Below are 12,870 nucleotides of genomic sequence, written 5' to 3' on the forward strand. Positions count from 1 at the left end.
GTCACGTTCTGTTGCACCAGAAGTGGTTTAGTCATGCTGGCCACATGACCCGGAAAGCTGTCTGTGGACAAATGTCGGCTCCCTCGGCCTGAAAGCGAGATGAGCGCCGCAACCCCATAGTCGCCTAACCATCCAGGGGTCCTTTACCGTTTCACCTTTACCTGTATATAATGGTTTTTTGTATACCTTTTTGCCAAGGTATGCCCGTTGAGAGGGGAGGGGCTGTAGAATGTGTCTGACAATTTGCAGAATCCCTTCCAAACTTTCCTGCCTAGTTCTCACCTTGCCCATCTTTGGCCATCCTGTTCCTGATTGCTTAACAAAAGAGCAAAAGACTTTGATGGTATCTGCACCTGCCCATCTCTGTCGGTGATCTGCCTTTACATCACCTTACCATTGTGAGGATGGCTCTCACTGAGGAGTTGAGTATCATGTACATAACTTGGTTTTTGAACAGCTCAGTTCTCAAATGTTTTGGCTCCCAAACGCCACAAACCCGGAAGTGAGTGTTACGATTTGTGAACTATTTTTGGAAGCCAAACTCCCAACGGGGCTTCCGATTGGCTGCATGAGCTTCCTGCAGCCAATCAGAAGCCACACTTTGGTTTCTGACTGTTTTGGCAGTTGAACGGACTTCCAGAATGGATTCCATTTGACTTTCAAGGTACGACTGTACTTGAAAACTAAATTTGCATGTGTTTGTCTTTTGGTCATTTATGGGTCAACTCAGGATACGCCCAAATGCCTTTCAGCAGGGGGCTGGAATCTGGCTTCTTCCAGGATCACCAAAGCTCATGATGGAGGGTCTCATGTCATATTAGAGTTCATCTTATACTTATGCCACGGTCTATAGAGATAAACCGTATCATAAATTCAGATTAATGCTGGACCTTGAAATGCTATAGCTAAGATGCACTATATGAAATGCACTTTTTTTTTGCTCTCCATGTTTCGCTCTTCTCATCTCAAATATGCCCTTTCCCCTTTTTTCTTCCTGCAGGTATCCTTTAGGTACCACTGTAGATTATATAATGAATGGCGTCGGACCAATCAAAGAGTTATCCTCCTCATCCCAAAGTCTGTCAGCATCCCTTCAAACCAGCAGTCATTGCTGGGCCTGCATTCGGTCAAAAGGAACTCAAAAGAGACAATCGTTTAATTGTGATAATCATGAGCTGGGGCCATGAACTACATGCGGGGGTCTAATTCCATCCAAACCTGATAGTGATTATTATGAAAAGACAAGACTCTTTACGCCGAAGAGAGGACACGACTGTTGGAATTGAAATCATGGATGCTGCAATCATATGATATTTGCTGAGCTGCCAAACCTGCTTAAACTTTAGCAGATACTGTATGAAATTCCTCAATCCCATGTTGATAGCTGCATCGCTAACGATGCAACCCTTTTTTATTGTTGTTTAAAGATTATTAAACTATGATGGCAAACAATGCAAAACACGTCTGTGTAGGTATTTCTTTAAGTGGTTCGACAGGTTTCCTGCCGCATTCCTCCTCTCCCACCTATATTAAACGAGAAGAATAGGAGGATGTTGTGCTGCAATTGAACTTTAATAAGTGAAATGCCATTTGAAAAGAGAGAGAAGTATTGGTTTGACACACACAGCGTATTGGTCTCATAAGAGACTTACGATTTTCTGCTCAAGCCTCATGAAGACTTGCCAAATGTGCAAGTCTGTTTACTGATCACCCTTTATTTGGTTAACATACATGGGAACAAGAGCTTCCCAATTATTTTCAATGGCATATTTTCAAATTCTGCTCCTGCGTGCCTTTCCTCTGATAATGGGGAAGGTAGCTGCTGCTCAGGTATGGAGTTATAACTCCCACCATCTCTGACCATTGACCATGTTAGCTGCAGCTGATGAAAGCTGGGAGTCCGACATCTGCCCTCCCCCGCTTTAAATGCTTAAAACCTGCAAATTAGGTAGCGATTAGCATAATCTGCCAAATGTTGGATGGTCTGCTCCATTCATGAGCTCCATGCAAGGTGAAAATATTTTGATTGGTTTCTTTAAAATTATCATCTTAAGAGCAGAGAAAAGCAAGGAAGAAAACACTTATTTTGGCCATGCTAAAGATAATGGACGGGATGCAGGTGGCGCTATGGTCTAAACCACTGAGCCTCTCAGGCTTGCCAATCAGGTCGGCGGTTCAAATCCCCACGATGGGGTGAGCTCCCGTTGCTCAGTCCCACGTTCTGCCAACCTAGCAGTTCAAAAGCATGCCAGTGCAAGTAGATAAATAGGTACTGCTGTGGTGGGAAGGTAAACAGTGTTTCTGCGTGCTCTGGTTTCTGTCACGGTGTTCTGTTGCACCAGAAGCGGTTTGGTCATGCTGGCCACATGACCTGGAAAGCTGTCTGTGGACAAATGTCGGCTCCCTTGGCCTGAAAGTGAGATGAGCGCTGCAACCCCATAGTCGCCTTTGAGTGGACTTAACCATCCAGGGGTCCTTTACCTTTACCTTTAAAGATAATGGACTGGTTACTAACAGCAGAACCTTGTACACGTTTAGTCAGAAATAAGTCCTGTTGAGTTCAGAGAGACTTCTTTCCAGGAAAGTAGGAATAGGATTATAGCTAACCATGAATGCCGAGTTTGCAGAGGAGAATAGGCAATGTATAGTACAGGCTTTGCTGGCCTCGCACCCTGCAGAAGCTTGAGCTACAGTTCCCACACCACCCAGCAATGTTAGCTGGGGCTGACAGTTGTACAGTGGTACCTCAGGTTAAGAACTTAATTTGTTCTGGAGGTCCGTTCTTAACCTGAGGTACCACTTCAGCTAACGGGGCCTCCTGCTGCCGCTGGGCGATTTCTGTTCTCATCCTGAGGCAAAGTTCTTAACCCGAGGTACTATTTCTGGGTTAGCGGAGTCTGTAACCTGAAGCGTCTGTAGCCCCAGGTTCCACTGTAGTCTCTAAAACATCCGATATCGTATCTGACCAGATGAAATTTCCTTGAGGGATATACAGGAGATTCTGCATGTTTTCCTATCGATCCCCTCCTTCCGGGATTCATAGAAGAACATCTTGCGGCATTACTCTAGAAGGCCAGAGTAATGATGTAACTTCATACCTCACGTATCAAGCCCTTTGCATGCTTGGTTTCAAAAAGCTGCTGGTGGTATATGAGGAAGCACATATCAGTGCCATAAATACTGGTGTAAATCTTGAGTGAGCCACGTTACATCAGAACAGAGTTTTGCCCTAGTTCTCCAGATTTATTTTGTAAGAGGAGCTTCTGCATACATAAAGGACTGCTTCATTAGACATGTTCTAGGAAGCCTGGGCCTGAGTTGCATAACAATCAAGGAAAGCTACAATTCTCTGCTGGATTTTCCGCTTGACAGGTAAATTTAGATGAGAGTATAAGAGACTGTACTTCTTCGTACCAGTGAGACTTCAGGTCTATTTGTGAACAAATGTTTACAGCAAGCTTTGTAATTGTGGCCAATTCCAATTTGGAATTCTTTTTTTAAATTCCTGGGTGGTGGTACGCCTTGCTTACAACTGCCCCTTCCTAAAGAGAAAAAAAAAGGACACAGGTGGCGCTGTGGGTTAAAGCCTCAGCGCCTAGGACTTGCCGATCGAAAGGTTGGCGGTTCGAATCCCTGCGGCGGGGTGCGCTCCCGCTGCTCGGTCCCAGCGCCTGCCAACCTAGCAGTTCGAAAGCACCTCCGGGTGCAAGTAGATAAATAGGGACCGCTTTCTAGCGGGAAGGTAAACGGCGTTTCCGTGTGCAGCTCTGGCTCGCCAGAGCAGCGATGTCACGCTGGCCATGTGACCCAGAAGTGTCTCCGGACAGCGCTGGCCCCTGGCCTCTTAAGTGAGATGGGCGCACAACCCCAGAGTCTGTCAAGACTGGCCCGTACGGGCAGGGGTACCTTTACCTTTACCTTTAAAGAGAAAAAAAGAATTGTTTTATTCACCCCCTTACCCTTTTTAGAGTTAAGCTATCCAATGGACTTGCTTGTACCAAGAATTACCGCTGGCAAGGCAGTGACATGTAGCTTATGTGCAATTTATTATCTTTTTCAAAGTCATGGCAAATATATAGGGGGCAAGCCCTGCATTTGGCTTGCATTTCCTGTGCAGTTGTGGGGGGTCGAATGGGAGGGGATATGTAAAAAATATGGCTTATATTTCAGATGGAATAAGCAACTGTTATTTGGCAAAACAAAACAAAACCCACGTAATTAAACTAAGACATTTGACCACCTGACTTTTTGAACAGATGAATTTATCCTTCTATAATTTTGAATACATTCAAAACAAGAGCATGGGTGCCCTTTATATACTGCAAAATTCTTCGAAATGACAAATCAGTAAAAGCTATGATATTAGGACTTCAATATTTCATTTATTTCAGCAGTGCACCAGAGCCTGAGGTCCTTCACTCAAAACCCTAATTAAAATGGCCCCCCACTGCCCAATCTATACCTGCTTGGTATGTGAGCAACGAGTGCCAAAGCTCCGGAGGCTTATTCAAAGGATTAGCTCTGCAGCTTCATCATAGCCCCTATGTGACTTAAGACTCCAGAGCCAAGGATTTATGCCTTCTCAGGCTTTTGGCACTGGAAGGCCTATTTACGCCTTATGCAGGGGTTTCTTACCCCTTCCCAGAACACTGGTAGGAGGTGCCTAAGGGGGGCTTTCATGACGAAGAAACACAGATTGGCCCGCTGATTAGATTGTATACCTGAAGGAGCATCTGCACCTCATTGTTCAGCCTGGATAAGTGAAGTTACAGGGAACCAGGCATAGGGCCTTCTCAGTAGTGGCACCCACTCTGTGGAACACCCTGCCATCAGATGTCAAGGCGTAACTATACAACCTTTAGAAGACATCTGAAGGCAGCCTTGTATTGGGAAGTTTTTAATGTTTGAAAGTCGCCCAGACTACTACTACTACTAATAATAATAATAACATGCAGCAACAAACCTAAGTTCATTAAGCCCTGGTAGGCTCTCATATTCAGAGGATGAGTTGTGTTCAGGATCACCATGTATCCTAGTCTTCAAAGGACAGTCTCTATTTTGAAGGATCCAAGTGTTGATGAGGAACTATAAGGGAGAACTGAAGATGCCCATGAAACGTTTAACACATGCGCAACAGACTTAGCAGGGACAGAAGCCACCTGGTACCAGTCTTCTCAACTATGGCAAAATGTAGTGTATTTCTACTTAGAGTGAACTGGCACCTATGAATTAGCATGCACAAATTTTATGCAAAGCTGTATCTTTTATCATCTCCTTTTGAGAATGTGTGAAGTGGTCCGCTGGGTGTGTTTGGCCTAGTGAACCATAAATAGTGCAATGAACAAACTAGAAAGGGGTAAAATGCCTCGTTCCAGTTTGTCGGTGCACCACCTACACAGGGAAGACTCAAAAAGCCTGTCCATTTTCTTAGGACAGGAACATAAACTTCAAATGCGAGTGTTGACCTGTCCATCAACTTGTACCTGGGTAGAGAAGGCTCTCAGGGTTCTACAATTTGAGAAACAACTTTCTATTGTTTAGTTAACACAACTGAGAATCATGCAATTAAATACTTTAATGGGGGGGCGGGAATCATTTGCAAGGCATTTTTCAGGTTTTGCTGTTTCCTCATCTATCCAACTCAGGCGCAAAAATACAAGACGGGGCAGCAAAGAGAAGCATAAGGAAAGGCTTTCCATCACTCCCTGGGGACAGCGGCCTTGCAATGTGAGAATTCCGCTATCAGCATTTTAGACATGCGATAAATCCATTTTTAACTTTCAGAATCCGAAAGGCTGATCTTAGTAGATACCAAAATCTTCACACTTTACAGTTTAATTGTAAGAGTACATTCAATAGGGAAAGCAAAGAGAAATATTTCTGTGTGGTTTTTATCCTAGAATAAAGCTGATCTAAGAAGTAGGTTCTACATTATTGCTTAGCTCAGCAGAAGGCAGAAAGAAGTGCTTCCCAAGCAGCAACTGTGTCACCAAGTGACAAAAAAAAAGTTATTCTAGGGTACCTTGCCATCTAACCAAGAGAAAATATTTAGCATTGGTAGCAAAGTTCTGATGCAAAATTGGATGAGGGGGTTTGTGATACTGTTGTGGCATTTCGATCAATGTGCAATCAGAAATTTAGTATAATAGAAGTTCTAATACATACATTTGACGAGCAAGACATATTTCAAAGTATAGCTGCATTTGACTGTACCCTGAGCTTTCACTGAGAACACAGAGGTTCAATAAGAAAGCTTTTTCACTACTCCAGTCTGGTAAATAACGTTTTATGGTCCAGGAAAGCTAAGGGGATGACCAATATTATGTTAAGAGATGAACCCAGGGAGAAAGCACAACAAAGCTCTCAATTTGAGATACTGGTTTATGCATGAAGTTGCATTCTGTGAAGGATCATTACCCAAGATGTAACAAACAGTAATCCAGTAACAGGTAGGTAGCCGTGTTGGTCTGCCGTAGTCGAAACAAAATAAAAAAATTCCTTCCAGTAGCACCTTAGAGACCAACTAAGTTTGTTTTTGGTATGAGCTTTCATGTGCATGCACACTTCTTCAGATACACTGAAACAGAAGTCACCAGACCCTTCTATATAGTAAGAGGGTGGGGAGGGGTATTACTCGGAAGCGTGGTGGGAATGGGTGATTGGCTGATAGGTGTGGTAAACCTGTTACAACTGCAATTGGACTTGCAGGAAAAAAGCAAGGGGTGAGATGGCTAAAAACAGCTTTATCATGTATAACGAGATAAGAATCCAATGTCTCTATTAAGACCAGGTCTCTCCATGGTTTTAAGTTTGGTAGTAGTAAGTTGCAATTCAGCAACTTCTCTTCCCAGTCTATTTCTTAAATTCTTCTGTAATATGACAGCTACTTTGAGATTTGTATAGAAACGTCCTGGGAGACTGAAGTGTTCTCCTACTGGTTTCTCTGTCTTGTGGTTCCTGGTGTCAGATTTATCCTTTGGCATAGGGTTTGGCCTGTTTGTCCAATATAAATTTAGGGCAGGTATGGCGATCATAGGGGAGATGATAAGTGATTAACTTCATTACAGAATGAACAAAGAAAAACAAGTCTAGAAACCTCATAGCTTCAAAAAACACAAAATAGCAAGGTGATCAAAGTATGAAATGGTTGAGGAGCGTATAACTGTGTTATATAGTCACAACGGGATCAATTTTTGTTTTTGGGGTGTAAGGCAGGCAGAACAGTGTCTCAGCTAAGACAAATTATTAGTAGAGCTATCTATGAAGGGTGTCTGCATCACGGCTTCCTTCTTGGGAGATGTTTTGTAGCTCCCACCTCTCTATCATCTGACTACCGCCTATGCCGGGCTGTAACCTTGTACAAAAAGCAGACAGATACAGAACTTGCCATTGCGATGCATTCAGACAGTAAAATAAACTGGGAACGGGAATAAAAAAAAATTCCTTCCAGTAGCACCTTAAAGACCAACTAAGTTAGTTCTTGGTATGAGCTTTCGGGAATGTTATAAAATACAGGCATTATTGTAAAATCTTAGCAGATACCACAATGCAGCGAACCTGCTGAGATACGAAGACTACACCTTATGTTGCAGTGATAAGTCTAATTAACAATTTAGCATGAAAAAAATGGGGTTAGGTTTAAGGACTTGCCAAATCCAAAAAAACTTGGAGTATCGTTATGACAGCCCTGATATTTAATTGAGAGGGAAAGAGAGAATGCAAAACAACAACTACCTCTAGTACCTCATTAGAAAGAAAACAATTGTTTTGGGTCTATAGTCCAGGCAAATCTTAGCTACTCCGAGTAAAAAAAATCAGAGAAAGATATAATTTTAAAAGCAATAGGGCTTCCCATGAAGAACCAATTCTCTGTGCAAACAGCCTCCAGAGCAAAAGCCATGAAGCTAGATATTGTAAATATATCACAATGAGCCATTACTAGGCTTGGGCAAAACATTTGCTGCAATTCACAATTATACAGGGAAAGATAACATTGGAGCCTTCTCTAAATATTAGCCGCCACCAAGTATCTGAAATTACTACTAAAACAAAAAATGAAACTTCAATTTCAATAAATGTTTGTAAACCAGGAGGGTGGTGGTTGGAAACAGCTTTTCACAGTAGCAGATTCATTAATTTCCAACAGAAAGTTATATAATATAGAGGCATTTCAAAGAAGAGGATGAGCGGTATTTAATACAGGTAAATAGTTTGTGCCATCTGATAGATTCTCAGTAGAAAGCTATGCTTTTAAAAAGTTCATTTTCTATCCTGTAGTTTTTGTTACCATGTTAAATTCCAAAGCAACTTTGTGCCAGTTTTTGAAAGGCCTGCTTTTATACAAACTTTTTTTTTTTTTTTTGCTTTTATACAAACTTGAGATTAAAAATTATACAGGTTATGATAAATTTATTCCTTGCAGCTGTAAAGGGAAATTTGTCCAGAACAAATGGAATTAAAATGACAATGAAGAAGTTTGTTGCCTGTTTCTTCCCATGCTTCTTCTCCCAGCTACTGAACAAGATGCCAAGATTTGTCTTAACAAAAAAAAAACTAGATAGAATTCAAACTATCATAGGAAAAGCAAAAACATCTCTTTTTTTACAGCTAACAGGAACCAGCAGCCATCAACCTAATGAACATTTCCTAGTACTGGAAACTATTTCAAAATAATAATAATAATAATAATAATAATAATAATAATAATAATAATAATAATTTATTTATACCCTGCCCATCTGGCTGAGTTTCCCCAGCCACTCTGGGTGGCTCCCAATCAGTGTTAAAAACAGTACAGCATTACATATTAAAAACTTCCCTGAACAGGGCTGCCTTAAGATGTCTTCTGAATGTCAGGTAATTCTTTATCTCTTTGACATCTGATGGGAGGGTGTTCCACAGGGTGGGCGCCACTACCGAGAAGGCCCTCTGTCTGGTTCCCTGTAGCCTCACTTCTCGCAATGAGGGAACCGCCAGAAGGCCCTCGGCGCTGGATCTCAGTGTCAGGGCTGAACGATGGGGGTGGAGACGCTCCTTCAGGTATACAGGACCGAGGCCGTTTAGGGCTTTCAAGGTCAGCACCAACACTTTGAATCGTGCTCGGAAACGTACTGGGAGCCAATGCAGATCTCTCAGAACCGGTGTTATGTGGTCCCGGCGGCCACTCCCAGTCACCAGTCTAGCTGCCGCATTCTGGATTAATTGCAGTTTCCGGGTCACCTTCAAAGGTAGCCCCACGTAGAATGCGTTGCAGTAGTCCAAGCGTGAGATAACTAGAGCATGCACCACTCTGGCGAGACAGTCCGTGGGGAGGTAGGGTCTTAGCCTGCGTACCAGGTGGAGCTGGTAGACAGCTGCCCTGGACACAGAGTTAACCTGCGCCTCCATGGACAGCTGTGAGTCCAAAATGAATCCCAGGCTGCGCACCTGGTCCTTCAGGGGCACAGTTACCCCATTCAGGACCAGGGAATCCTCCACACCTGCCCGCCTCCTGTCCCCCAAAAACAGTACTTCTGTCTTGTCAGGATTCAACCTCAATCTGTTAGCCGCCATCCAACCTCCAACCACCTCCAGGCACTCACACAGGACCTTCACCGCCTTCACTGGTTCTGATTTAAAGGAGAGGTAGAGCTGTGTGTCATCTGCATACTGATGAACACCCAGTCCAAACCCCCTGATGATCTCTCCCAGCGGCTTCATATAGATATTAAAAAGCATGGGGGAGAGGACAGAACCCTGAGGCACCCCACAAGTGAAGAGCCCAGGGGTCTGAACACTCACCCCCCACCACCACTTTCTGGACACGGCCCAGGAGGAATGAGCGGAACCACTGTATGACAGTGCCCCCAGCTCCCAGCCCCTCTAGATGGTCCAGAAGGATGTTATGGTCGATGGTGTCAAAGGCGGCTGAGAGATCCAGCAGAACTAGGAAACAGCTCTCACCTTTGTCCCTAGCCCGCCGGAGATCATCAACCAGCGTGACCAAGGCAGTTTCAGTCCCATGGTGAGGCCTGAATCCCGATTGGAAGGGATCCAAATGGTCCGTTTCATCCAGGTGTGCTTGGAGTTGTTCAGCAACCACCCGCTCAATCACCTTGCCCATGAATGGCAGATTTGAGACTGGGCGATAGTTGGCCAAATTGGCCGGGTCTAAAGATGTTTTTTTAAGAAGCGGTTTAATGACCGCCTCTTTCAGCGGGTCTGGGAAGGCTCCCTCACAGAGCTTGGATTTGGCATGAAAATCCCTTTCCACTGAACCCCCTTCCCCATCCTACGTCATGCAGGGAGGTTCACCGATTGTCTCAAGATGCTTTGCCAAAGCAGTAAGATCTGTACACCTTGACACTTAGCAAAAGTGCAAATCCTACTTCAGCCTTTGGTATAGAAGTTATTGACAAGCAGGGCTTTGGATTTCTCCCAAGAAAATGCCTTGACCAGAACTAACCAAATTAGAACAGCTGAAGTTCACTTTTCTGGCTTGTCACCCAACAGGAAATTTCAAAAATAAGATGAGGCAGAGCTTGCCGACAACAGAATATGTAACACTTTCTCCTCCAAAGGAAGAACATGTCTCATCACTGCATCTTTAGCTGACATTCAAATACAATCGTACATTTTATTATTCCCTAATTGCACATCAAAGACACTCATCAGGCCAGCTGATAAGAGGGACTATGGCTCGGTCAGTAGAACTGGAGACTCTTAAATCTGAGGGTCATGGGTTTGAGCGAAGAATTCCTGCATCGCTGGGGACAAGAGGATTCCCTTCCAACTACCTGATTCTATGAGTCCATGTTAGCTTCCCCAGCCTAGTACCCTCCAGAAGTTTTGGATTCAAACTCCCATCATCCCATCAAGCTGGGGAAAGTTGATCTAGATTGATCTATGTATTTTTTGTAGATCTATGTATTTTCCCCCCAACTACATGTTCAACTCATCCAGTATCCTTAGTTATAACAGGAGAGGGACTGCCTGCATGTATTAGATGAATTTGTACATAAATATGGGTGGAAAGACAAAATATGGCCTAGCGACTGCCTCTCTTTTAATCCTATTAATGTGCATACTGTCAAGTGACCTCTTGGCTTATCGTGCTCTTTCTTCTACCATGGAAAAAGAAGGTATACTACTTTTGCCAAGATTCTCTCACAATCACAAGATACAGAATTAGGCAATTTATCCTATAAAGATCCTTTACATAACATTACACCATCTGATGATATTTTATGACACTGCAAAAAATGATCAAATTAGATGCTAATCAGCAAGTAGCTGTCCCTTTCCTGGTGTCTTAACAGTACTGAAGAGAGCAAAAGATCTAACATGTAAGCAACTCTACTTCAGCTCCTCAGCACACAAAGTCTATCATTTAGAATGATTTTCAAAGTATCTTTAAGCAAATCCCATTTTATTTTAATTTCCCATGACTCCAATACACTATTTTGATAAACAAGAACAAATGTCTACAAACCTGAATTTCATGGCTTCTTCTCAGAGCTATTTAGCTAGAGCACTATTTCTGTTACTAGACTAAACTTTAAATGGGCATTAATTTTGGTTAACATTTACCAACTTTCTTACACACTTCCCTGCCAAACATTACTCATACAGAACTAAAGGGTGCAGGAGGATGACCACTTTTAGGTCCTGTCATCAACATTATTTTTTTATTTCACACACCCTATGAGACACTTGTAGCCTATTTCAAACACATTATCAACCTGAGTTCAACACAGACTACTTTCCTCCATCCTCAGCTTGAACCAAGCACCACCCAGTTTATCCTCTTTGGGGGGATAAACAGTCCAAATCTTCACACATTAAAAGGTATTGTGGGGAAGGATAACAGAAGTGAATGGGTAAGTGGTGTTTCATTTCAACGACATTCGTATCCTTAGGTAACAACTGTTGTATGCTAGCTAATAAAGCACACAAATGTAGCATCCTTCTTGGACATTAAGCAGGTATTAGACAATTTTAATTTCCAGTACTTCAGCACAGCTCAAATGTTTACTTCTTGGGTTTGATACGGTGCTGTAATGAACCTGGCCAAAGTGGAAGTCAATTTTATCAGTGAATTGCCCTTTTCCTATCTTCAATGAACACTCCAATAGCAAGACTCCCATCTTGTGGCGGAATGGATCGTTGTAGAACATGAATCGCCAAAGAAAGCTTTTGGCTTTCATGGCATTCAGAATAGGTCATGTCTATTTCTGATTTCCGTATCCTTTCTCAAAATTTGTATCGTTGAACATTCCTCTTCATGGCTGGAAGCCAATTTAGCTTGATTTTGTATCCTGGCAAAGGAACATTTCTGCTTGCAAAACATTTAAAACAATGCACCTACAAGCCATAATATTTGTTTTTTTCACTTTCATTAACTGAGATCACTAACAAAAAAAGGCACATTCCACTTTCCCAATTATAACCAACTATATCAAGGCTTCTCTGTAGCCAACCTATGGAGCTCTAATCAATCCAACTAATAACAGAGGGTTAACACCCACTCAATAAGAAAAAGACAATCTGTAATAAGACCAATGAACAAAGGGAAAGCATCTATGAACAATAGAGATGGTTCTGAGATGCTTGCTGACCCAGCTGTAAGCACGGAATCTCTAGTTTGGTTGAGACATAGTAGATGCAGACAATGTAAGGTTGCCTAAAGGACTAGAAGTCCTCCTTTACCTACTTCATATATCAAACTTCTATTAGTGTTTTATTAGCATGAAAAAATAATTTCTTCTAAATATCAAATGCGGGTGACCCTTTACAGGGGTGAGGAATCCCTGGTCTACAGGTCAATTCTTGCTTCCTTTCAGAAAACAGCCTAAGGGGAGAAAGACATTGAGGTTCTCGTGTCTTGGAAGA

At 42.7% G+C, this 12,870-nt stretch overlaps 1 protein-coding gene and 1 long non-coding RNA gene across 3 annotated transcripts in view; one reads left to right on the top strand and one right to left on the bottom strand.

Annotated features, from left to right (window-relative positions):
• Window positions 1-1,459, top strand: part of MARCHF3 (membrane associated ring-CH-type finger 3) — a 147,152-nt gene extending 145,693 nt beyond the window's left edge. For both annotated transcript variants that reach the window (XM_081930771.1, XM_081930772.1), the window contains exon 5: window positions 1,001-1,459. In XM_081930771.1, the coding sequence (XP_081786897.1) occupies window positions 1,001-1,159 (159 nt within the window). In that variant the 3' untranslated portion in view covers window positions 1,160-1,459. The remainder of the gene's footprint in view (window positions 1-1,000) is intronic.
• A 1,760-nt stretch (window positions 1,460-3,219) lies between these two features.
• LOC309380408 lies at window positions 3,220-5,544 on the bottom strand. The gene is made up of 2 exons (XR_014172914.1): window positions 4,964-5,544; window positions 3,220-3,542 (listed from the first exon to the last, which is right to left on the bottom strand). It is a non-coding gene; the product is annotated as an uncharacterized lncRNA (long non-coding RNA).
• Window positions 5,545-12,870: the final 7,326 nt, after the last annotated feature.

Source organism: Podarcis melisellensis (assembly GCF_964234715.1).
Source record: "Podarcis melisellensis genome assembly, chromosome: 11".
In the NCBI taxonomy this organism is placed as follows: domain Eukaryota; kingdom Metazoa; phylum Chordata; class Lepidosauria; order Squamata; family Lacertidae; genus Podarcis; species Podarcis melisellensis.